Here is a 24,826-nt window from a genome sequence, read left to right on the forward strand (position 1 = left end):
ACTATTGGAAATGTTTGTCTCTTATTCAGTGATAGAATTGTGTTTGCCATCACACCTCCCTGAAGGTTCTCGAGGCGACGGTAAAGCGACTCAAATTTGGCCTTACTCGTAGCCCAGCCTCCCTCATAGACACACCATTGACTAAGACATGGGCAACTAGAGTGGCTTGAATGGCTTGAATTTCATCTGAGACTGCTTGTCTTCTTGCCCTTCATCCTCCTCCTCCTCCTTATCCCTCCTCAATCTCTTCCTTCATGTCTTTCTGGATCCATTGTTCCAAAACTCAATAAACTGATTTGGGCCCTTTTATCTCTCTATTGAAGGATCTGATTGATGTGTGTTAAATTTTGACTCTCAGTGTTTCCACTTGGGTAATTGTGTGTAACTGAGCTGAAGCTGTGCTGACTTGAGTGAACAATATTGAATGCTAGTGCTTTCTAAATGACATGGTCTAGGCAATGAGAAATGAAGGGATTTGTGTGTAGAGTTTTGCAGTGACAGTTCAACAAATCTGACTCATGTGTCAAAACAGGGAATAGTGTTTATAGTTTAGGGAAATGGGTGTGCTTTTTGATAAATGGCGTTATGGTTTTGAAATTTTTGTTCAAAAGCCTGGTTATAGTGTTTAAGCAATCGAGAAAAACTGTAATAACTAATGATCTTTACAACGGAAGTGAATCAATCAAAACTAACTTTATCTGGACAATAACTTTATTCTAGATCTGCTGTAAAGCCTAAACAATCTCTGTTACTGTAATCTCCTGTTATCGCTGTAAAGCTGCTTGTAAACAATCTATATTGTTAAAGCGCTGTATAAATGAAGGAGACTCGACTCACTGCCTGACGTTCCTCTCACAGGGCGAGCTCACGATGACCAACGACATGGAGAACCTCCAGAACGCGGTGTACCTGGACCAGGTGCCGGACTCCTGGACCAAGCGAGCGTACCCGTCCATGTGTGGCCTGGCCATCTGGTTCGTGGACCTGCTGACCCGCATCCGCGAGCTGGAGGCCTGGACCTCGGACTTCAGTCTGCCGGCGGTGGTGTGGCTCGCTGGCTTCTTCAACCCGCAGTCCTTCCTCACGGCCATCATGCAGTCCATGGCCCGGCGCAACGAGTGGCCTCTGGACCGCATGAGCCTGCAGTGTGACGTCACCAAGAAGAGCCGAGAGGAGTTCAGCGCGCCGCCCAGAGAGGGCGCCTACATCCACGGGCTCTTCATGGAGGGAGCGCGCTGGGAACCACAGGTACTGGCTCTGTCTCTGGATCAGGGCTACACTCACCTGGTTCTGTGTTGAGAAGCAAGTTTGTGTTCTAGATCTAAGTGTTGATTGAATAGAATAGAATGAGGCATTTATTTAGCGCTTTCATATGTACTACTGTACACCCAAAGTGCTTTACAATCATGTCAGGGGATCTCTCCTCAACCACCACCATTGTAAAATGAGGGAGTGATAAAGCTATAGAGAGCCTAAGTCCCTCCCCTTCCGGTGGACCACCGTGGGACCTTACTTCGGAAAAATATTGTATGGTAGTCAATGGCGCGATACAACAAATATTTTGATCTCGTTTGAATTGTGCCCTGAATTACACATATGATGTTTGTCAATTTAAAAGATACATTTTAAAGTCAAGAAAGTCGCAGTTTGATGTAAAACTGTTGAGGTATAAGACTGTGAAAATACGTAATTACAGAGACTACAAACCCAAAAGGCGCACGTGTGACGTCATACCTTTTCTCTCAATGAATGAAGCTAACTTTACTGAAGCTAACGTCTGTCTGTTTCTATAGTCTTACGTTATAATCGTAACGTTACGCCGTCATGCCTGAGTGTTTTGTACCAGACTGCACACATACGAGACCATGTTGGTGACGTGCATAGTGCGAGACGAGAGATGTAGTTCATTGAGCGATTTTCACATAAAACTAAATGTTACTCTTCTGTTTTATGACAAACTGCGACTTTCTTGACTTTCATAATTATCTTTTAAATTGACAAACATCATATGTGTAATTCAGGGCACAGTTCAAACGGAATAAAAAGATAAGTTGTCTCTCGCCATTGACTACCATACATATTTTTTCCGAAGTAAGGTCCCATGAGCCGGAAGCAGAGGGGCGGGACTTAGACTGTCTATCGCCACCATGCTAGCTAGTGAAGATGTGCTTATAACCGGGATATTAATATTGCCCCCTTAATATACAGCTGTGTGTGATTCAGAGATGCATACATCAAAAACTTTTTAAATTACAAGAAAAAAATAATAATTTTGAAAATGCTTTTAATGCAAAAAAAATTATAATTATGGAAGCTTATGGATAGGAATATTCAATTTGAAATGTAATATGCAAAATGGCAATGCATTTCTGTATTTAAATGTACATTTTCCAGACTACGTGCAATGCTTGGAGCAAAATGATAATTCAAATTCAATCATATCATTTACATTTGCTATTTCCTACACTAGTTTTAACAGATAATTTAAACATATTTTAATATTTAATAAGTTGCAAACATTTTAATTAAAATGTATAACAGTAACGATTAGATATGTTTAACATGTTCAAGCAAAACGCAGATGAGAAGATAGCAAACTGAAGCACTTATGAGTATATTCATGTATTTGTAAGATTTACTGGCTTAAATTCACACTCACTTCATTGCTATGAAAAGTGAAAAGTGAGTTTTAAAGACAACAGAGTGACTGACCTCACATGAACACCAGCGTTCAGATGTGCGTACACCTGTAGTGCCTCACCTGAGTGATGTTCATGAGTGTTCCTTCATTCCCCTGATGGTTTCTGAGACCCGTCTCTACAGTTCAACACTCCCACTAACACACGACCCGCGACGAGGAGCGCGTGTTTGCACCATTAGCGCTCTAATGAACTTTAATTACGCAGTTTTGATCACTGTTTTACGCCGCACATCTTCCATGAACTCAAACAGAGGCTCCGGATGTTTCCAGCTCATGATGGAGGATGAAGCCTCGTTTACAGGAGGACGTCATATATTCATGATCACTCTGATCCGAGAGTTATTCCCCCAGCCACAGATTCTCTCAGCTGATGAGCGAGTGCAGTCAAGAGTTAGGAAGACGTGAGCGTGACGCTTACAGTGAAGTGGAGGACGAGTGTTTCAGGGACTGTATTTATCCAGACTCGCACAACTATCACTGTTTAAAAGCACCATGATCTTTCACTGCGAGGCGATTTCATTATGAGTTCATTAGAGGAGAATCATAACCCGCGTCTCCATAGATGCTGCAATGTCAACATTATGTGCATTCGTCTCTTTAACACTCTAATTGAATTAACCGAGTTTCCCTCTGTGAAGTCCTCCGTGTTCAGGACGATGCAGACTACTGTACTTTACTCTAGATCTGTCACACTGGCCAACAGACACTCAATCTGATTACATCTGTCATTAACAAACATTATGAAACTGATCACAGCTTTAAAATCTGATTGGATGATCCACATTCAAAGTATTATTTCACCAAGTTGCTATATGACAATATTGTTGTCAAGAAATGTATCGGTTGGAAGTCACTTGGTCTCTTGTGGCTTATAGTTAAGTCTCCATGAACTCAATGTAGACAACAATGGAATATTGCAGTGAAATATAAAACATAAATATTTTTATGTATGTGCCCCTGTAATCTTTTCAGACATTTCACTCGGATATTCATCGCAATAGGGCAGAAAAGTACATTTCCATTTCATGTGGATTTTCAAAATGATCTGTACTTCATAACTATACAAATATGAATATACAGTATATGACATTATGACTTGACATTATTTAAATGCACATTATGAAATAGTTTAATTGGTGATTTATCATATAGAGTTGTTACTAAAATGTTTGTAAATCTGTGTGTGTGCGGTGTGCGTGTGTGTTTGTGTGTGTGCGCGTGTGTGTGTGTGTGCGTGTGTGTGTGTGTGTGTGTGCGTGCGTGTGTGCGTGCGTGTGTGTGTGTGCGTGTGCGTGTGTGTGTGTGCGTGCGCGTGTGTGTGTGCGTGTGTGTGTGTGCGTGTGTGTGTGCGTGTGTGTGTGCGTGCGCGTGTGTGTGCGCGTGTGTGTGTGTGCGTGTGTGTGTGTTTGTGTGTGCGTGTGTGTGTGTGTGCGTGTGTGTGTGCGTGTGTGTGTGCGTGTGTGTGTGTGCGTGTGTGTGTGTGCGTGTGTGTGTGTGTGTGTTTGTGTGTGCGTGTGTGTGTGTGTGCGTGCGCGTGTGTGTGTGCGTGTGTGTGTGTGCGTGTGTGTGTGCGTGCGCGTGTGTGTGCGCGTGTGTGTGTGTGTCCTGCAGGCTGGGGTCATGGTGGACGCCCGTCTGAAGGAGCTCACGCCTGCGATGCCCGTGATGTTCATCAAAGCCGTCCCGGTGGACAAGCAGGACCAGCGCGGCCAGTACCAGTGTCCCGTCTACAAGACCCGCCAGCGCGGACCCACATACGTGTGGACCTTCAGCCTGAAGACCCGAGACAGCCCGTCCAAGTGGACCCTCGCTGGAGTCGCGCTGCTGCTGCAGATCTGAGCTGGGCCAGGGGCATTACAGGCATTCATTATTTATATCATAGATGAGTTTTTATAATAGTAGTATTTAATAGTTTGTTCATCATTTGTTGTGACGATCCAGTGCGATGTTTGCACAGACGTGCTGTCAAGTCAAATTAAAAGCACTTTCTCCTGTTTCATATTAGTTCCTCTGAGTTTTACTTTCCTAGATGTGCTTGACTTGTGTTGTGCAGATCTGTGTTAGTTGTGTGGCACTGAAAGCTCTCGGCCGGAGACAGCGAGGTGTGAGGCGGTGAAGCCGAGCCTCCAGGGTCACTGAGATCTGTTATTGAAGAGTCTGTGAAACAGGCCACGGGAAACTGAAGATGTGCAATACATCGACCCAGAATCCAATTACTCAGCCTCTTCCTCACTCGTGTTCCAGTGTAAGGGATATCAGACAAATACGACAGAGAAATAAATATGAACCACGTGAACAAACAGACACAAAATGTGAGGCGAACCTGCTTCTCCACATCAGCTATAGATGATCAGTGTGCTGCTGGTTTACTCAGGCCGAAGCGGTCGAGAGGCAGTTTTAACTAGATTTGCATTTCTTGTAAGGCATCAAAGAAAAGCGTGAGGTTTAAGGTTTCAGGCGTCAGAGAAACGCCTCAAATAAAGGACATTTACAGGCGGCCATTTTGAAGATTATAATCGTTTTTTGTGATCTCGAAACTGAAGATCGCGTCGGGTTAAAAATGTTCATAAAGCGGGTGAGGGTCCCAGATGAAGCTCGTGAGGTCAGAGTCGGTCAGTCCTGACCTCAAACTGAGATTCCCGCAGAGTTTCCAGCGTTTGTACGGAGGAACGGCCTCAGCTAACCGAGATCTGCAGGATCAGCCTGCTATTGAAGAAGCTATTAAAGGTTCACATACTTTCCCAGTCTGAGCTGAGAGCGTTTACACGGTGTGTTCAACACAGTTTCCCTCGTTCTTTAAGACTGTGTTCATGGTTGAGACTGAGCTGAAGATGCGATCGCACTGCGTTTCGAAAGCATTACAGAAGAAAATGAGGTTTTGTACTCAGATTGCTTTAGTATTGATTGTGGACATCAGAGGAGGAGATAAGAATGTCAGAGTTTTGTTGGCAGCCGTCCATGATTAAACGAACGGTAAATTAGTGAAAGCAATTAATCAGGTTGGTCACGGTACGGCTCATTATACGGTGTCAGGACTGCTGTCAGATCAGTGCTAAAGAGAGTCTCGGCTCTCCCGCTGAAGTCTGATCTCATGCACATTTCTGTACAAAACCCGACACTAAAAGTATCACAAAACGTTTGCACTATATTTTAAGTCATATTAAGTCGTCAGCTTTATTTATACAGCGCTTTTAACAATACAGTGTTTCAAAGCAGCTTTACAGAGATAGCAGGAAAATAATGCAACAAAGATTGTGTCCAGAAGAAAATAGCGTCAGTCCAGCTTAAGTCAGTTCAGTGATGCTTCATTTCTGTCGTAAAAAAAGTTATTAATTTAGTTCATTTATATATATATATATATATAGCCTCTCTGGAGAAACCGTGATGTCATCGTCCAGCTCAGTTCAGTTCTCATATAATGGTGTCAGTGCAGGAGATCAATAATATTGTTGAATATTAAATGTCCCCAACTAAACAAGCCATTGCTTTGTGTATTAGAGCTTTGTGTGTCGAAGATGAAGACATTTAGTGACACACTGTGTGTAGAATATGCACAAGTATGAGCTTTAAGAGTAGGACGTTCAGTGGAAAACACTGCATATGAACCACTTTAATGGTCCCGTTTCATATCGCATCTTTTGTGTTCTGAAAGACAATCACATGACATGATGTCATTATGACGTGAGACCTTTAAAAATGTAATGTTGTGTTGATAGTAGTAACTAATGAGTATTTCTTTTCAAATACGAAGGAAGTTGCGGTGGTAAGAAGTAAGTACAGTAAGAAGATCTTCAGTAAAGCATCCACACACACACACACACACGTTTGAGCCGATGGTGAAGCACAAACCTCTCGATTCCTGCTCAGAATCTAAAGAAGGAGCTTTAATCGTTTTCCATGGGAAAGCTGGTTGCTAGGCTACAGGTCAGTCTCGAGGAATGACTTACACCAGAGCCTCGATGGCGCAGTATATGTAATATTAAAGCAGGCTGTATGCTAATTTCCAGAGGATCGTGGTGTTTCTTCACTTTGGCTTTCTGAAATATGCTAATTTGAGACAAGAGCAAACTGTAAACTTAATGGAAGCGCTTGGAGCCTCTTCTTTTTCTCTAAAAGCTTTAGAAATGCACCATTGCCTATATTATTCACAAGTGCCGTGTGGAATATGAAGATTTATGTGGTGTATTCAAGCCTTATGAGAGTCCTTAAGAGAATGATTGAACGTCGGTGTATTGTGCAGCACATCTGAAGCCTAAACTGCAGTTTCTCATACAAAAATGCCTTTTTCAGAAGCACGTGGTTAAAACGCATCTCTTGTTTCTGCACTCGGCGTTCTGACTGACAGATGCTGAATAATTGAGGAATAATGCTGCAGATTCACACACAGCCTGCCTCATACCTCAACATTACCGGGATAAAAAATTTAGCTGGAAACATGCGTTTGGACTGAACAAGACTGCTCTCAGAAGCAGGACCTGCAGGGCTTTTCATTATTTCATATGTGAGCGATGTTTTAGTCGACGGCCATTTGCACACAGAGGAAGCCAGTGTCTGTTTTACTGCCAATCTGCTGCACAGACTCCATTTAAGTGTCATATTCTCATCTAAATGCTGATCGGGAAGAAGAGAGGTACGAGGATCGCAGATGCGAGTCCGTCTCACCCATAAAGCTTTTGCAAATAAAGAAATGCAAATGCAAAAGGCTTTGTTTGTGTGTGAGAATTGCATTTCCTCCCCTGAAGTTCAATGAATTTAAAGGAGGTTTCTGAGCTCCGGCTGGGACGCAAGCAGCGGGGATTCATTCACACGTCCAAAACACTGACAAAATAACCCAATATATCACCTAGTCGCTGAAGCATATTTGGTTGGTTAGTTTTCAGATACATTGGCTTTCTCGGTCTCTGCTGGAAGACGGGACGATTTCTAGGTGTGAGTAATTGCATTTCTTTTTCTCTCAGACTATTTTACACAAGTGTTTCCGAAGTTAAACTGTAACATAACACACTAAAAACCATGAAGCAAGGTTGCCATGTAGCAATGGCCTGAAGAAAAGCTGGTGAACTATATGGTAAAATAGAGAATTCACCTGAGAAGGAGTTTGTCCTAAACTGTGACTTTATTTACTCCTTCAACACAAAAGGAGGAATTCTGAATAATGCGCTGGCCGCTTTTTTCCAGGCAATAGCAATGAACCGGTCTGAAGTACTCCAGCATCAACTCCATATGACTTATGGACACTATGAATCATTCAGCACGTTTTTTTTTTTAAACTAGTTTGATTCATTCTTTGAGGGGAAAATTATTCAAAATAACATTTTGTTCACAAACCAGACGTCGTTACTTCTTTCATGAACTCAAATGAATATGTTCTTCAACAAAGCTATCATACGAAGCAATCAGTTTGAGTCACATCGGCTTTGATGAGACGTTTATGGTGCGTGTTTGTTATTTTTTCCTCATTCTCTTTCATGAACTCTTTCCCCGCTATTGACGGCAATCCATGTTTTCACTGTTAATCTTCTGAAAGAGCACAGAATCTCGGGATCAAAACACAGCTGACGAAGAAACAGAAACAAGTGATAGAAGCATTGGACTCGATCTACTCCATCTGTGTTTATGATCATCATTCTGAATCTCATCTGGACAAAGTCTTTGATAAAAACATGATTTTTGTTCAAAATGTTGCTTTTTTTATGAAACTTACCCACATAAAGAAAAAGAATGCATCAATATTGTTGTTTAAAAGCAGAGGCTCTGTTCTTTCTTTTGACATATTACATGTTCAGATATTCATACAACAAAATATTCTGGGGGCGTGAAAATTGTCTGAAAATGATCAAGAATGCTGTTCAAAAACACTGGCGGGGAAAGAGTTAAACGTGTCAAAGATTCTCCTCTTGTGTTCCTGTAAGAGACTTAAAGTGGATAGTTGTTCTCTAAAAGGCACAGCTGTTCCAAAGGGCCTTCGTGTTTTTCTCAATTCATCTGAATTTAGCCACCCAGACTTCATGGACTATTAGATTGGAGCTCTTTAATATTTCAGTGTATTTTGAGGCACATGAACCTTTTTCACATATATGTTAATGTTTAGAAAAATAAGGACGGTTTATTTGAAGCTACTACAACAAGCATAATATACTCATTTGTCTTGTGAGTCACTGCAACACAGTCTACAGCCAGAAATCAACATATTGTTCAGCAACATTCGCCCAATTCTCATTCTACAAACACTTTTGAACGGACACACATACAGTATCATATATAACTTTAAATGGTCCAACACTGGGTTAGTGGGTTCTCTATAGTTCTGAAGAAGTCTTGTATCTCTAAAAATCAAACTACAATAATACAAATGCCAACCAGAACAGACTCGTCCATTTAGTGGTGCTAAAAGAGCTTATTTACAATCATCTTCGCAAAATAATGAATGGCCATTAATTGAAGAACAAACTGATATATGCTAGCCATCACCCACAGAGCGAATGAACAAAACCAAACTCAACCAAACTTTTACTTGATTGTGCTTTTTAACCCACAAAACCACTTCGTTGTTGAAATGGAACGTTTTCATAGAGGCACCAAAAGAAGTGCGCGTACATCATAAGAACTTCTAAAGCTATTGACTAGGACCGGAAGTACAAACAGTATTTGTATATATATATATATATATATATATATATATATATATATATAGTGTGTATTTATATATAAATTTATACACTTCTGTTCCATGTCCATACCTTTCATCATATGTTCTTTCTTCTGACGCAGTCTGCGAATCCCCATGCAAAGCCCTTACGAATGCAGAAGTCCTTCCTCGTTAGTGATAAACAAACACATTTAACTGAATGGTAATGCACACAGAAGGGTCTGGGTATGGACTCTAGAGTAGCTGGTGCTGGGTAAGTTCCTGCAGAACCGGATCTGAGACGAGTGTATGCTTCTGTCGGCCCGTGAGCGGTTAAACAGTCACCTCGGTCTTGCTCCCGGTGCGGTAGTGTTGGTGGTGCTGCGGGACGTAGTGGAGCTGCTCCATCGTCTGCGTGCGGCGCGAGGCGAAGGCCTGTCTCTTGGAGGCCGTCTGGTTCATGGTGGAAGTGTTCTGTGGCGTGTTGTTCGAGGCACTGGGATGGGAGTGCATTTTGGTCATCTTGTATCGGTCCAGGAGGGGTGTGGTGGGCATGAACACGTCCGTGTGCGATATGGCTCTGGACATGGACTTGTCGCTGTGGAAGCCGGAGCGCTTGATGGACATCATCTTGTCGGGAGAGATGAGTGGATCCTGCGAGTAGAGGCGGTCCTGGGAGTAGAGGCGGTCCTGGGAATGCAGGCGCTCCTGAGAGTGGAGCCGGTCCTGCGCGTGGATGCGCTCCTGCGAGTAGTGGCGTTCCTGCGAGATGAGCCGCTCGTGGGAGCGCAGACGCTCGGCTGACAGGAGCTGCTCGTCGGAGAGGATCCGCCCGCCGTACGGGGAGATGGCGTAGGGGGACGTGGGGTAGTCCAGCTCCTGGCTGCGCTCGGGGGACAGCACACGGTCCTGGGACATGGCCCTCTGGACCCGGCGGGGACGCTGGCGGGGCGCCAGCTGGGGCTGCTGGCTGCTCGGGGGATCCTGGTTCATCTTCATCATGTGCAGAGGAAGAGTTCCTCGGGCCGCCAGGTCTGGAAGATTCCTCTTCCTGGTGTAGTAGTCGTCAACGTCCTTATCCGCTGTGGGGAAGCACAAGCAGTGTCAGAGTATTCAAGTCAACCTGAAAACAAGGTAACTTGCCAATGCAGGTTCCTGAGGCCTAGTTTATAAAACGTAATAACGATTGGATTTTAATCACTTGCATTTTTTCCTGAAAACAGCGAAAAAACTTAAAATACAAAATTTTGTGAGTAATACATCATTTGAAACTGTAAAGGCCTATTCCCACAGCACAGACAAACGCCAACAAACAAGTTGGCCGTTGGATTTATAATTTTATAAATCATGAAGCAGTGTCATGTTCACACTGCCCCGGCAAACTCCAGCACCCACGGAAATGGTCAAGCACCCACGGAAAAATACCAGATATTTTCCATTCATTTTAACAAATAAAAATAAAAGATTGCAGCTTTCAGACACGACTTTCTTCTCGTCTCTTTCATGACAACTGTAAAGACAAAAGAGTTCTACCCTTTATAGTTCCTTTGAGGCAGTTTCTCTGGTGTTAAATGACGAGAGCGCACTATTGTAACGCGAGAGCGCATCCATGTATCGACTCTCTCAGCTCGCAAGCGGATCTCTTTCACTCTAGCACAAAACTTACTGGATGCACGCTTTCAAATATGGCTCTGCTCTCGCTCAGATTTTACGTGTGCGTGCTCAAACTTTGTCCAGTATGCTCTCGCAAAAATCTCCTTGCTCTTTCTCTAGAACTGTCTTCTGATTTGTCCAGAAACCTGCCATTTTCACTACAAGGATAATTTACTAAGCACGCTCCTTTGCAAGAACTTGCCTCATTGTCATTCGTGAACCCGGTTCGTGGCCAGGTCAGATTACGTCACAGTTTGTTGTCGTTTGTTGGAAACTCATACCACACTGCTCAGACATTCCACGACCCAACAAACGCCGATTGAACGCGTCCAGTCGGGTGAAAACAAACTCCGACCAACGCCAACAGACGCCGAGAGGGGTGACACGCTGATCCAACAAACTCCGACAGACTTGTTTGTTGGCGTTTGTCTGTGCGGTGTGAATTGGCCTTTAAAGGATCTACTTTTATTTTTGTATTCACTCTTTTTTTGTATACACAATTTTTGTAAAACAAGAAAACAAACAGGGCGCACTTTCTGCCGTCTCAGTCTCTGTGAACTTCTTTCTGAAACGCGTCACAAAAATGAACCGAAACTCAGCGAATACTTGCCACACAGACATGAGAGATATATCTTTAGAAAGATTGAAGAGTCTACTTTTAAATGATGTAAGTCATATCGAAAACAAATATTCTCTTTTTATGTAATCTGTATGAACCAACAAGACAATCTTTCCCTTCTGAGCTCATTATTTTTAGATATTCATACGGTAATAGTCCTCGAGGCACGTAAACCTGTAAACGCCTCCATCCCCTCCATAAACAACACATCCAACTTCAGATTCATCTGCTTTTTATCAAGTTTGGAAGAAGCCTTGAATTTACATCAGAAGAAGAAGAAGAAGAAGAAGAAGAATGCGATTGAGTCATTTATTCTTACTTGCATTAATTAACGTGTTATTGTTAAATAAACTCGTAGGCCTACACATTTTACTTGTTGAACTATTGTCAACCTAATATGTGTGAAATCGACTAAAACTTTCAAAATACTACAGCGCATGGCGATTGACCAATTCGAATTGGTTAATAGTCAATAAGATACTTTAAAGCAGAGACTTTCTTTTGTCAACAGGACTGATGGTGCATCACAGCTGGAGAGATTCAGGACACTCTACTGTAATGATTGGAACTGGAAATAATGAAATTATCCTCTGCTCGAGGTGTAATGAATACAATCTGGGGAGGCTGATGTCCTTGAGATATCAGTTACACTTGATAGATTTCTCCACACATTTAGAGCCCAGTCATATCGAAGTGAATGCAATAAAGGAGTGTATCAAACAAAATTACAGCCACAAATCTTCCTTTAAGTGAGAATTAATCGAATAACTGTGATGAGAGGTTTGTGAAAAATAAAAAAGTGTACAATAATTCACAGCCCGAGGAAGTGGCAGACATATTTGTGGGACATTTGAAACAGCATCTCTTGAGGGGATGAGATTGAGTTTGTTAGGAGATAAAAGAGCTCAATAGCACCATTTATCTCACACTCGCCGAAAGGACCAACACTGTGTTATTGAGGGGAATTAATGGCACATAATCGGTTTATGGTGATTACAGATTCAATTAATCTTTCTTCATAAAGGAGTCTCCTTTTGAAGGTTTGTGGATATTAGCAAAACAAACATCTGAAGAGGAGGAGGAGGAGGAGGAAGAGACTCTGGATGTTATTAACAGAAACGCTATATCCAACACGATCTGTCAGAGCAAAACTCCACCGAAGCTCCAAAAGAAACAGCTAAGCCTTTCGGCTCCAGCCTACAAGAAATAACCTGCTTCAGAGGCTTATCGAGACTCGACGGAGAAGGAGGGTCTGCTGCCATGAATAGTTTAGTGAATGATTGCATGTTTTCGCTGGTAGAAGCTCGGCGGACGCGGAAGAACTGCAGATGAGGAGGCCTGTCAGTTTTCCAGGGTTCAGGGCCGGGAGAGATCTGGAGCGTTCTTTATGCAATTACACAAGCCTCAGGGGAATTTACTCTTCACTTAGGGAATATAATGAGCTGAGACCTTATTACACAGCAAAAGAACCTGCCACTAGCTGAATCAATACGATGGGGCTGAGGCCACGAGAAAGCTTTACTCAGAGATATCAGATTCAGATCGAACCCGTGCGAGCGGATAATGGCCTCCTGTTGAGGAAGATCCTGATGGGATGAAACGAAGGCTCTGATCTCCACGGCGAGCCGTGACTCCCTGTGTTACATTACGGTTTTGTTTGCCTATAGGGATTTTACCCGGCTCATAGAAGCCGCAGCACATATTGGGCCCTATTTTAACGATCTGAAACGCAAGTAACTTTGTGGGCAAATCTAAAATGTGTTGGTCTGAAGTCGCTTCATTACTCATAGGTGTGGTTTGGGCGTAACGTGAAATAAACCAATCAGAGCCTCATCTCACATTCCCTTTAAGAGCAGGCGCGCTTGTTCCATGGCGGATTGCTATTATAACGGCGGATTTGCCAGACGCGCGCCAGGAGCGGTTCACAGCCGAGGAGACCGACGTTCTCGTCAGGGCCGTAAAACACAGAGAAGTGACATTGGGGATGGAGAAACACACCCAGATTAGCTTCAGTTAAACAGGCGTATGATAATTTGGGTAAATGTGTAAGCTAGATTTATGCCTATTTTTTCACATCTTCATGGACACAACAATGATTTCCCTCGTGTGTTAATATGAATGAATGAATGAAATCTTTATTCGAACAATTAAAAAATTAATTAAACCAAAGACAGCAACACTGAAATATCCATCAATAAAATTAAACAAAAACAAGAAAAACAAAACAAAAAAAATTTTTTTTAGCATAATAATCACAGTGTTCGAAAAGGGATAGGTAGAAGCCCTAGGCTTATCAAGACCTACAAGACGTAATATTTTTCCTTGTAATAATGTATGGTTTTCTAAAAATGAGAACTGCTGCTTCTGTGTAGATGAGAGAAGTGTATGCGCGTTCTGCACACGCTACATTGATTATGGCCAAGCATGCGCCCTTAAAATAGCCTCTGAATAACATGTGGAACGCGCCGCTGACTTTAGACGAGGTTTCTCCTGGTCTGTGGCGGAATTGTTTTCTGAAACTGCAAAATAGCACCAGGGAACGTTTGCGCCGGATCACGCCTCCTCTTTACTCTGAACCGCCCCCGGGAGCGCAAGTTCATTCCCTAATTTACCGACGTGCGTCTGTGGAGGGAAAAGTCCGCTGTGCGTCGGGTGCAAAATAGGAATGACACATGCGTCGCTGTACAAAGTCAATTGTGCTGGGTGCAAGATAGGGCCCATACAGTGTGTTTACAAAGATGCATAAATGCGAACACAGGAATCAACAATGAATCGTGCTCGAATGTTGATTACTGATTATCTCGCGCAGTGGACGGAAAATAAGACGTGCTGATTGACATGATGGAGTGGAAAAGACTCTTGACAGGAGCCTCGTTCTTGAATCAAGCCACTGTCAATTGTGCATTGATATAATGTTGAATCTCCCATACTAACAGACTATCATTAGCTCTCCAGATTTACACTTTCTGAATGTGAAAAATCCACTGAAATACAGTACCTGAATGAACCATGTTTTCAGGAATTTTCGATCTAGGTTAATGTAAATTTATAAATAAATCTACTTTTATCACTGTTAATTTGTTCACTGTTAATTAACATTGACCTAAATGGATGAATGCTGTAAAAGTGCTGTTCGTTGTTGCATTAACGAACATCAACAAACTGAACGTAACTACAGTAAGTGTTACAACAAATATAATTATAATTCAATTGAAAATTATTTGATACTCTATATCTCACATTTGAGACTATTTTCTCATAACCTGTAATTGTGATCTTATTCCTAATATCCATAAAAATGGAAACTTATTGTAAAGTAATAACAGAACATAAAATATAAATGACATTGTGAATAGTAAATTGTAACAATTTTGATTTCATTTCTCACAATTGCGACTTTATTTCTATATGTAACTGATGTTAACAAACTGAACCTTGACTGAAGATGTAATGAAATAAACACAGCAGGATCTGAGAGGCCTCGAGGTTTTAGACCCCTAAAGAAAGATCATTATCAGAGCTGAGGACATTAGACTGGCACATACTTAGTTTCTTGAGCGAGGAGTATTTGTTGAGGTCAGCTTTCACGGCAGACTCGTATGAAGGGGGGAGATGAGAGAGACTCTGGAAGGAGCGAGAGAAGGAAAGATCGTATGGCTCGGTCTGTGAGGTGAGGATATTGTTCATCCGGGTGCTTTCTGCGGGCAAGACAAAACACACCATCGCATCTTTAACTGGGAACAGTCAAAATCACACATTCATAAACGTCTCAGCACACACTTGACATGTTGAAGACATTACTGTGTGGAGGGAGGATGGGAACTTCTGGACTGGGATTTAGTGGCTATAAGAGTCGCGGCGTCGCGGACCATGACCGCGGGGTGCGGTGACTGATGTGATGCGGTGTGATCGATGTGATGTGTGTGTGGCTCCTCGTGCCCGTCACGCCAGTCCGAGTCTCAGGTCGAGGTTTATAAAAAGAGTCGCGACCAGCGCAGCAGAATGAGACGCAACAACACTTCACAGACGGACGGAGGACGAGCAACGCTTACACAACTGCATTTACACTTGCTTAGTTCATGCATTGGGGTTCAGCGGTTGGTGGTGTGTGAAGTGGAAAACATTCATCTTCATTGGAGGGAGGAGGAGGAGGAGAAGGAAAGATAGAGAATCAATGATGTTGCGAAGATAACTTACCGTGCCTCAGAGATCTGTGAGCTGGTCAATTCAAGGGAAAAAGAACGCAGTTCAATAAGAGCAAATGAAATAGAGTCGGGATGCTTTGTTTTTTGGCGCTCTTGTAATGATGAAGCATCGTGAAATGGTATTTTGGCTTGTTGTGGGAGTGAGTATTTGTAGAGAACGCCGTCCAGACAGCGAGAGGATTGATGTGATGTTAGAGACTGAAGAGTGTGTTTGACCGTCTCAATACGCCTTCATTCACGCCATACATACAACACTCTGTCCACCAAACGCCCTAGCATTCAAAGTGCGCTTTTGGACAATATCAGCATAAACCATCATTCATTTACTAATGTAAATGCATTCTAGTGGAAATTATCAATGAAGACCAACAATAATGATTTTCTTTTCGATTATATACTGTAGTAATGGAAGTAACAGTGGCCTGGCCGTGATGTTCAGCTGGTTTAGACCAGGAAACCATCTTAGGCTCATTTAATCTTCCATTTGATTGATTGATTGATTGATTGTCAGCAGGGTTTTCTGTGTTATGAATTTCTTGTTTTACAAAATATATTGTCATAATTCAGGTTGTCCTTTAGCAATTCATTTTTGTCCAAAATCCCACCCTGTTACAGCGTGTCCAATCTTCTGGAGAACACTGTATAGCAGAACCTGATTTCACCAAGTGCAACATGTTCCTGGATCAACATTCCAATCAACCAATCAGATTTGAGGGACAGGTTTACAGTTTATGTAAGTTTAGTCTCACAATCAGTGTTATTCACACATCATTTCCCTCTATTTTATGGAAGTTATGGATAGGGTGAGGACAATGTTTTCAGACAGGAATGTTGTTCCAGGATTAACAAAATATGTTTAACCCAGAAACGCGTATCACTCTGCAAATTTAGGACATGCCACTGTACATTCAGGAAGACTATATATTATACCATATACACTACCGTTCAAGAGATTTTTTAATGTGTAATGATTTTTTAATGTTAAAGTCTCTTCTGCTCACCAAGGCTGCATTTATTTGATAAAAACTGTACTGTAAAAACAGTGAAATATTATTCCAATGTAAAACAGCTGTTCTCTATGTGAATATATAGTAAAGTGTAATTTATTCCTGTGATCGAAGCTGGATTTTCAACATCATTACTCCAGTCTTCAGTGTCACATGATCCTTCAGAAATCACTCTAATATGATGATCTGATGATCAAGAAACATTTCTCATTACTATTAATGTTGCTGCTTCATATTTTTGTGGAAACTGTCATACTTTTTATTTTTCAAGATTCTTTGATGAAGAAGAACAGCATTTATTTGAAATAGAATCATTTGTGACATTATAAGTGTCTTTACTGTCAACTTAATGCATCCTGAATAAATAAAAGTATTGATTTATTTAAAAAAAAGAAGACTTTTGAACGGCAGTGTGTAAACTAAATGTAGTGATACTATATAACGTGTGTGTGTGTTATTTTATTAAAATAATATTTTAGTATATGTTACAAGACAAAATGCAAATAGTATACAAGCTGTTAAAGATTTGGACTGCAGGCCGAGACAACCCGCCATGCAACACAAGTCATAATAATCCACAGCAGAACAGGATCTTCATGCAGTGAATCAGCTGCTCTGTGTGAAGGCAATAACAGGCTTTGTCATATAAGCACAGATCCACTGGGAGCCTTTGAAGCTTGTTGGGTGGGAAAGCGACTCCCATCCTCCACCAACCCCAGTCCGACTCGAGTGCTTCACCAACAGCAGTGATTTAATCAGTGCTAACGAGCCGTTTCTGCTCGCCAGTCAGAAGCTTTCGTTACAGCCGGGAGATTTAACCACTGGCCTGAGCGCCGCCCTCATTGACAACATTAACTCAAGGTTCTCTGAGTTGTTTTCTTAAAGGTGGTGATGGTGATGATGATGAAGATGGCCAATGCCATTGAGCTGGTCATAGAACCAGTTGATCTTGTAGGCATGCAAACACAAGCACTCGACAACAAGATTATTCTTTGAGATGGTTCCTTACCATTTTTAGGTGTTCGCGTTGGGCTACTGAGACCGAGATGATTGTAATTATGTTGATGGACTCCTGCAGAAAAAGCAATGACAAGTCTGATTTGGTTGCAAAATAAAGGCAACAAGATCGACTATAATCCAGAGCGTGTGGGGAAAATGGCCTTTAGCAAAAAAAGGGAAAAACATTAATAAGCAACACACTACATGGCCGAGAGTATGCAGACCTCCAATATGTGCTTGATTCTTATATTTCATTACAACATTAAATAGGGAGCAGATCCTCATTGGCTGCTATGAGCACTTCTGCACTTTTCAGTCGAGTTCAGGTCATGTTGAAATACAGAAGCATGTTTGAGTTCATGCAGCTGTTAGTAATGTGTGTGTGTGTGTGTGTGTGTTCATCACGGTCTGCATGCGTTTGGCCATGTAATGAACATAAAGCAAATGACAAAAGAAGCATCAGCAACAAACAATGCAGGTACAGTCAACTTTAGTGGTCGACCAATATTTATCATTTAAGTGCTTATTGTTATTTAAAACTCATTTACACAATATTTGCTCAAAATGTTGTCAGATGCATTGCTCTATCACTAATCCACAGCTGTAGAGAAGCAGAACATCTCGGTTATGTATGTAACCCTCGTTCCCTGAAGGAGGGAACAGAGACGTTACGTCAGAACGACTGACGAATGGGATCTCGTCCGAGAGCCCAATCTCCTTTGTGTGATACAAAATGAGCCAATTGTACACAAAGTACCTTGGTCAGTGGAATTTGTGTTGCGAGCTCCGGCCGCTGTGTGTGTATATAAGGAGCAGCGTGTGAATTCTCGCATTCAAGTTCTTCGCTGAGGAGCCGAGAGGTGTGTTCACTCACCTAAGGAAATTAGCGCATGCATCCAGTCCGTGGAGTGGAATGGCGCAGCAAGCGAATTGACACTGAGCAGGTCCTCCTTACTGGCTACTTGGAGCGAGTATACGAGAGGATACGGGCTCTACACAGAGATTGTAGAATCTCGCAAAATGTGTTAGGTGTCGCCCAGCCGCAGCTCTACTAATGTCTGTTAGCGTGGAGGTGTAAGGCAGGCCTTAAGCTTGGTAAGCCGAGGTAATAGCATCTACTATCCAGTGGGACAACCTCTGCTTGGAGACAGCCTTTCCCTTCTGCTGGCCTCCGTAACAGACAAAGAGCTGGTCTGAGGTCCTAAAGCAGTTTTATCTACGTAAGCGCGGAATGGCGTGTACTGGACAGAGCAGTGCTAGGGCTGGGTCTGCCTCCTCCAGGGGCAGCGCTTGCAAGTTCACCACCTGATCCCTGAAGGAGTTGTGGGAACTTTGGGCACATATCCCTGTCTCAGGATCACATGGGAGTTAGCCGGCCGGAAGTCCAGGCACGCTTTGTCAACTGAAAATGCCTGCAGGTCCCCTTCCCTCTTAACTGAGGCCAAAGCCATCAGGAGCGCCGTCTTCAACAAGAGGAACTTAAGCTCCACTGAGTGCAATGGCTCAAAGGGTGTTCTCTGCAGCGCAGACAGAATCACTGAGAGATCCCAAGAGGGTCTCTGCTGAGGGCAGGGCAGATTAAGCCTCCTAGCTCCTCGCAGGAACCTGATGACCAGGTTGTGCTTCCCTACTGGCTTAGAGTCAATCAAATCATGGTGAGCTGAAATGGCAGCCACATAAACCTTGAGGGTGGAGGGAGACAGCCTTCATTCTAATCCTTGCTGAAGGAAGGAGAGCATCGACCCGATCAGACATTTCCAGGCGTCTTCTTGACGAGAAGAACACCAAGTGACGAAGAGTTTCCACCTCAGAGCATAGGCGTGTCCGGTGGACAGGGCCCTAGCTGAAGTGATAGTAGTTACCACCTGAGGTGGCAAAGTACTTAAACCTTCCGCATCCCAACCAGGACCCACACGTGTAGGTTCCAGAGATCGGGACGCAGGTGCCAGAGTTTCTCTGAGAAAGGAGGTCCTTCCTCAGAGGAATTGACCAGGGAGGGGCTTTCGCGAGGAATACAAGTTCGGGGAACCAGGTCCGACTGGGCCAGTAGGGCGCAACCATGAGGACCAGCTCCTTGTCCTCCCTGATCTTGCACAACGTCTGTGCGAGAAGGATCACTGGGGGAAACACATACTTGCGAATGCCCCGCGGCCAGCTCTGCGCCAGAGCATTTGTGTCGAGGGTCCCCTCGGTCAGGGAATAAAACCACTGGCAGTGGGAAGTGTCTGGAGAGGCGAAAAGATCTACCTATACGTCTCCGAAGCGTTCCCAAATCAGCTGATCCATCTGGAGATGGAGTCTCAATTACCCGGGGCAAGAGCACTGTCGTGAGAGCTCGACGGATGCACGATTTAGCTTGCCCGGGATGTGAATGGCAAGAAGCGACCTCAGATGCTTCTGACTCCATAAAATGGTGGGCGAGTTGCGACGTGGCGGGAGAGTAGACCACCTTGGCGGCTGATGTACCTTACGGTCGCAGTGTTGTCCATCTGGACAAGTGCGTGCTTTCCCCTGAGCAGGGCCCTGAAGCGGTGCAGAGCAAGACGTACTACTAGCAACTCGAGGCAATTGACATGCCACTGTTGGGGTTCTGTCCAGGAGCCCGACCCAGCATGTCCGCTGGACATGGCACCACAGCCCGTGGCAGGGGCATCTGTTGAGACAACAACATGCCTGGAAACTCATTCTAGGGGAACACCTGCCTGTAGAAAGGAGAGGTTGGACCATGGGGTGAAGGTTCGACGGCAGGCCAGGGTGACTGACACTGTTTGTGCCCTGTTGCCATGCCCATCTTGGGACTCGGTCTTGAAGCCAGTGCTGAAGCGGTCTCATATGAATCAAGCTGAGCGGCGTGACTGCCGCTGAGGATGCCATATGCCCCAGGAGCCAGAGAACTCTGTAAAAGTTTTAGTGGAACCGCCATCCAGTGGAAGGCCGCCTCTTCGTGAAGCGGGGAGACAGGGACAGCCCGAATGGGAGAACCGTGTACTGATATGCCTGCAACTCGAAAGCAAAGCATAGGCATTAACATCTTGAACGGAAGCCTGTGTAAGGCTTGGTTCAAAGAACGCAGGTCCAGGATTGGTCGTAACCCACCGCTTTTCTTGGGTACGATAAAGTAGAAACCTGTAAAACCCATACTTCATGTTGGCTGGAGGGACCGGCTCGATCGCACCCTTCGCCAGTAGGGTTGCGACCTCTGTTCGCATGACGGGGGCGTCCTTGCCCACCATCGTGAAGCGAACTCCCCAAAACTTGGGGGGGATGCCAGGCAAAATTGAATCGCATAGGCGAGCCTGATCGTTCGGTTGAGCCAGCGGGACGGGCTGGGAAGCTCTAGTCAGGCTCCCAGGAACAGGGAGCTCCGCAGACCAAGGTACTTTGCATACCATTGGCTCGTTTTGTACCACTCGAAGGTGATTGGGCTCTCGGGCGAGACCCCATTTGTCAGTCATTCTGACGTAACGTAGAACGTGACTGACTGAAAGGGAACGTGTCATTTACTGAAGTGATGGATGTGCTGCATGTGACGATGAGCTTCAGTTCACACGGTCACAGAGTTCATCATCATCATCATCATCATCTTCATCACCATCATCATCATCTTCATTGGCCACGAAAAGTGTTGAAGCTGCTTCACCAGATGACATTGTGTGTGTGTGTGTGTGTGTGTATGTGTGAGTCAGTGTGTGTGTGTGTGTGTGTGTGTGTGTGTGTGTGTGTGTGTCTGTGAGAGTGTGTGTGTGTGTGTCTGTGAGAGAGTGTCTGTGAGTGTGTGAGTGTGTGTGTGTGTGTGTGTGTGTGTGTCTGTGAGAGTGTGTGTGTGTGTGTGTGTCTGTGAGAGAGTGTCTGTGAGTGTGTGTGTGTGTGTGTCTGTGAGTGTGTGTGTGTGTGTCTGTGAGAGTGTGTGTGTGTCTGTGAGAGTGTGTGTCTGTGAGTGTGCGTGTGTCTGTGAGAGAGAGTGTGTGTGTGTGTGAGTGTGTGTGTGTGTGAGAGAGTGTGTGTGTGTGTGTCTGTGAGAGAGTGTGTGTGTGTGTGTGTGTGTCTGTGAGAGAGTGGTATGTCTGTCAGAGTGTGTGTGTGTGTGTGTGTGTGTGTGTCTGTGAGAGAGTGTGTGTGTGTGTGTGTGTGTGTGTGTGTGTGTGTGTGTGTGTGTGTGTGTGTGTGATGGTCCACTGCAGACCTGATGAACAGCAGCTCCTCTGAGCTGGTAGAGATGGGCTCGTGAAGCGGCCTGATAAATAGATGAAAACTAGAGGGAGCGAAGCGTCGAGCTCATCTGGATATCTGCTGTTGTGCCTGTTTAAAAATGCATTAGAGTGACTAGTTTAACATCGATTTACATCTGTCATGGAGCTCAGATGAGTGAAGACCCCTGTTTCGAAAGAATGGAGTCAATCGCTGCTGAGACCCAAAAACTACTTCTCTCTGTTACTGTACCTGTATATACAGTACTGATGGAGGAACCGTTTCTGTCTGCAACAGGGTTTTTCAACCTTTACAGTTAAACTACAGTAAGAACACTTTACAATAATGTTCAGTAATAACATAAAACGTCATTAAAGTACCAGATTTAGATATGTTTGTAGAAAATATTTAATAATTTCAAAGAAAATTATATACGTTTCTTATACACTACAGTTAAAAAGTTTGGGGAAGGTGAGATAAAATACTGTATATTTGGGGAAGGTGAGATTTGTTAAAGTTTTTAAACAGTCTATTCTGCTAAAAACAGTGAAATATTATTATAATGTAAAACAAATGTAGAACATAATTTGTTCTTTGAGCTCCTGCAGGAGTTTTACAGACACCGGCTGAAAATCCTGCATCTGGAAAAAGGGAATCAAAGTCAGCTAAACCGTGATTATGCTGTAATATACTGTACATGTTCCTTTTTATTTCCAGCAGAAACACGCGAGATTAAAAGCAGCAGGATCCTGGGATGATGACCTGCTCTGCACTCTCTACAACTGCTAAAACTGACTAATTAAATTAAAACTGACAAAGTAAAAGTTAAGGACCGCTTAGGAGGCCGACGTGTCCGGTAACGTCTCGGGTCCAGAACATTCACAGCGACGCTGATAAGAGCCAGAGTCCTGAGTCCTAATTAATAAGAAGCTCGTCCAGTTCAATGATCCTGCTTTAATCTGGGGACCAATTAGTTTCTTTTGAGAAGGCGTTTAGTTGAAGTCTGGAGGTCTGAGCCGGTCACACTCCAGCGTCCCGTCGCTCTCGAGCCGTACGGGCCGATCCGGCCGCGTTCGGTCCCAGTCTCAGGTCAGTTAGTTAACAAGACGAGGTTAATGAAGAAACTCAAAAGCTCTGAGATCTTCACTGACATCAACCTCAATTAGGTGAAATTGTATCTTTGAGGTTTTTGTTTCTGAACCAGACGGCAGGTTGCTTTGTCTGGTTTATGAGAATATAAAATAACCCATGATACCTTGGCTTAACAGCGGATGATTTCAGAGAATTATTGTTATCTTGAGCTGTTCGGAGCGACTCGGTGACATTAACAGCAGTGCGGTCGCTTTTAGTAGTCATAAGCTGTGCATCATTTTTAATATCCTCCCTGCTTGGTGATGAAATTTACTTTGTATGAATCAGACACCACAAATGTTGTTGATTTGGCCTTTTGAAAGCGAACCAGCAAACCGACGCCAGTGCCTACAGCTGATGAATCTTCACTTTGCACACACTCCTGTTTCACATCTAATATAACAACACTCATCCCAGTTTGCATAGTAATGTCCAGATGGCCAAGCAATGATTCAGTAGTTTGACATTTCTCTTCCATTTCCTCCAGAGAATGAAATGCATCCACCTCATCTGTTGTCATCGCGTTTACACCAGAACTCAGTGGGCACATCTCATCTCGAGGCTCCAGGATTAGAGCAAAAGCAGCTTAATACATCTGTCGATAAAAGAAGCAGTAATATAATGCGTCTCATGAGATGTGATATTAAATTATCCTGGAATAAAAAGTTAATTTGTTAACATGTCCTCTAATCGTGGACATCATCAAAGCAAAAAATGTATTGCAAAAAGCGAGTAAAGAAGGAGATGCGAGAACATGTGCGTGAGCAGCTGTGTGGCCGCTAGTGCTCGTTCCCTCGCGTCTCGTCCAGCGCTGTCGGGAATCAACAACACGCTTCCCGCTCCTCCATCAACACATCCCGACAAACCTCAGGTCAGCAAGCAAAGACAAATACATCTGCTTGCTTGAGTTCCTTTGTTAAAATATCTGGCTTCACATGATCGTCCCTGATGAAGCTCAGTCTGGAGGAGCCGATCGGGAAGATGCTCGGACTAATGAAGGGCCGATCGGGATGGAGACACATCGAGAGCGTCACGTTTCCTCCCAGAGCTGTTCAGGAGGACACTGCTTCAGCAAACGGGCCACTAATGATGTAGTCTAGATCAGTGTTATTCAAATGGAGGGACATAATTGCGCCATTTTACCGTTTCTACAGATTACAGTGAGCATTGTCAACAGCGGAGCGGTTTACATCACAAGCACTCAGGGTTGTTTATGATAATGATCTTTCAGAACTACATCTATAATATTTTCTCTAGAGCTAAAAGTGCTTCCTTCATGCCCGTGTGTGTTGCTTCTCTCTCTCGCACCGCATTAAGAGCTGCAGACGACGCGGTTATTTCAACAACATTAGCAGAAACACGTGAGCAGCAAATACAGTTATTCTGATCCGCCATATAGATGATTCTGACCGTTTAACTAAACCAGGTTTGTGACAAGGTAATGTTTGGCATCTTTAGATGGTTTTTTTTCATACATTTAACATCAGCATATGAAGTGCATTTCATAATAAACAATGTTAGAATTTGGAAAATCATTTAGAGATGGTCTTCCCTTGCCATCTCTAAATAATTTTCCAAATTCTAACAAAAAACTTTCAAATTTCTAGTTAACTTTGTTTTGTCCTCATGATGAGAGTTTTGATTATTAGATTATGTACATTGTTTGTTTTTAGTAGTTTATTACTTTGAGCAAAA

General features: G+C 43.5%; 2 protein-coding genes across 8 annotated transcripts in view; one reads left to right on the forward strand and one right to left on the reverse strand.

Annotated features, from left to right (window-relative positions):
- The window catches only part of dnah9 (dynein, axonemal, heavy chain 9), a gene marked incomplete at its 5' end in the record, with an annotated part of 111,943 nt that extends 107,262 nt beyond the window's left edge, over window positions 1-4,681 (forward strand). Inside the window, 2 exons of the mRNA XM_084135755.1 lie at window positions 859-1,248; window positions 4,313-4,681. Coding sequence (XP_083991881.1) covers window positions 859-1,248; window positions 4,313-4,540 — 618 coding nt within the window. The 3' untranslated portion in view covers window positions 4,541-4,681. The remainder of the gene's footprint in view (window positions 1-858; window positions 1,249-4,312) is intronic.
- Window positions 4,682-8,712: 4,031 nt separating this feature from the next.
- Window positions 8,713-24,826, reverse strand: part of LOC311096252 (shisa family member 6) — a 69,759-nt gene continuing 53,645 nt past the window's right edge. For 2 of the 7 annotated variants that reach the window (XM_084135316.1, XM_084135314.1), the window contains 4 exons: window positions 17,823-17,885; window positions 15,799-15,819; window positions 15,147-15,299; window positions 8,713-10,411 (listed from right to left, as the gene is read on the reverse strand). In XM_084135316.1, the coding sequence (XP_083991442.1) occupies window positions 9,663-10,411; window positions 15,147-15,299; window positions 15,799-15,819; window positions 17,823-17,885 (986 nt within the window). In that variant the 3' untranslated portion in view covers window positions 8,713-9,662. The remainder of the gene's footprint in view (window positions 10,412-15,146; window positions 15,300-15,798; window positions 15,820-17,822; window positions 17,886-24,826) is intronic. The other 5 variants (XM_084135317.1, XM_084135315.1, XM_084135319.1 and 2 more) reach the window with 3 other exon arrangements.

This window comes from Abramis brama, assembly GCF_963993115.1.
Source record: "Abramis brama genome assembly, chromosome: 14".
Lineage (NCBI taxonomy): Eukaryota > Metazoa > Chordata > Actinopteri > Cypriniformes > Leuciscidae > Abramis > Abramis brama.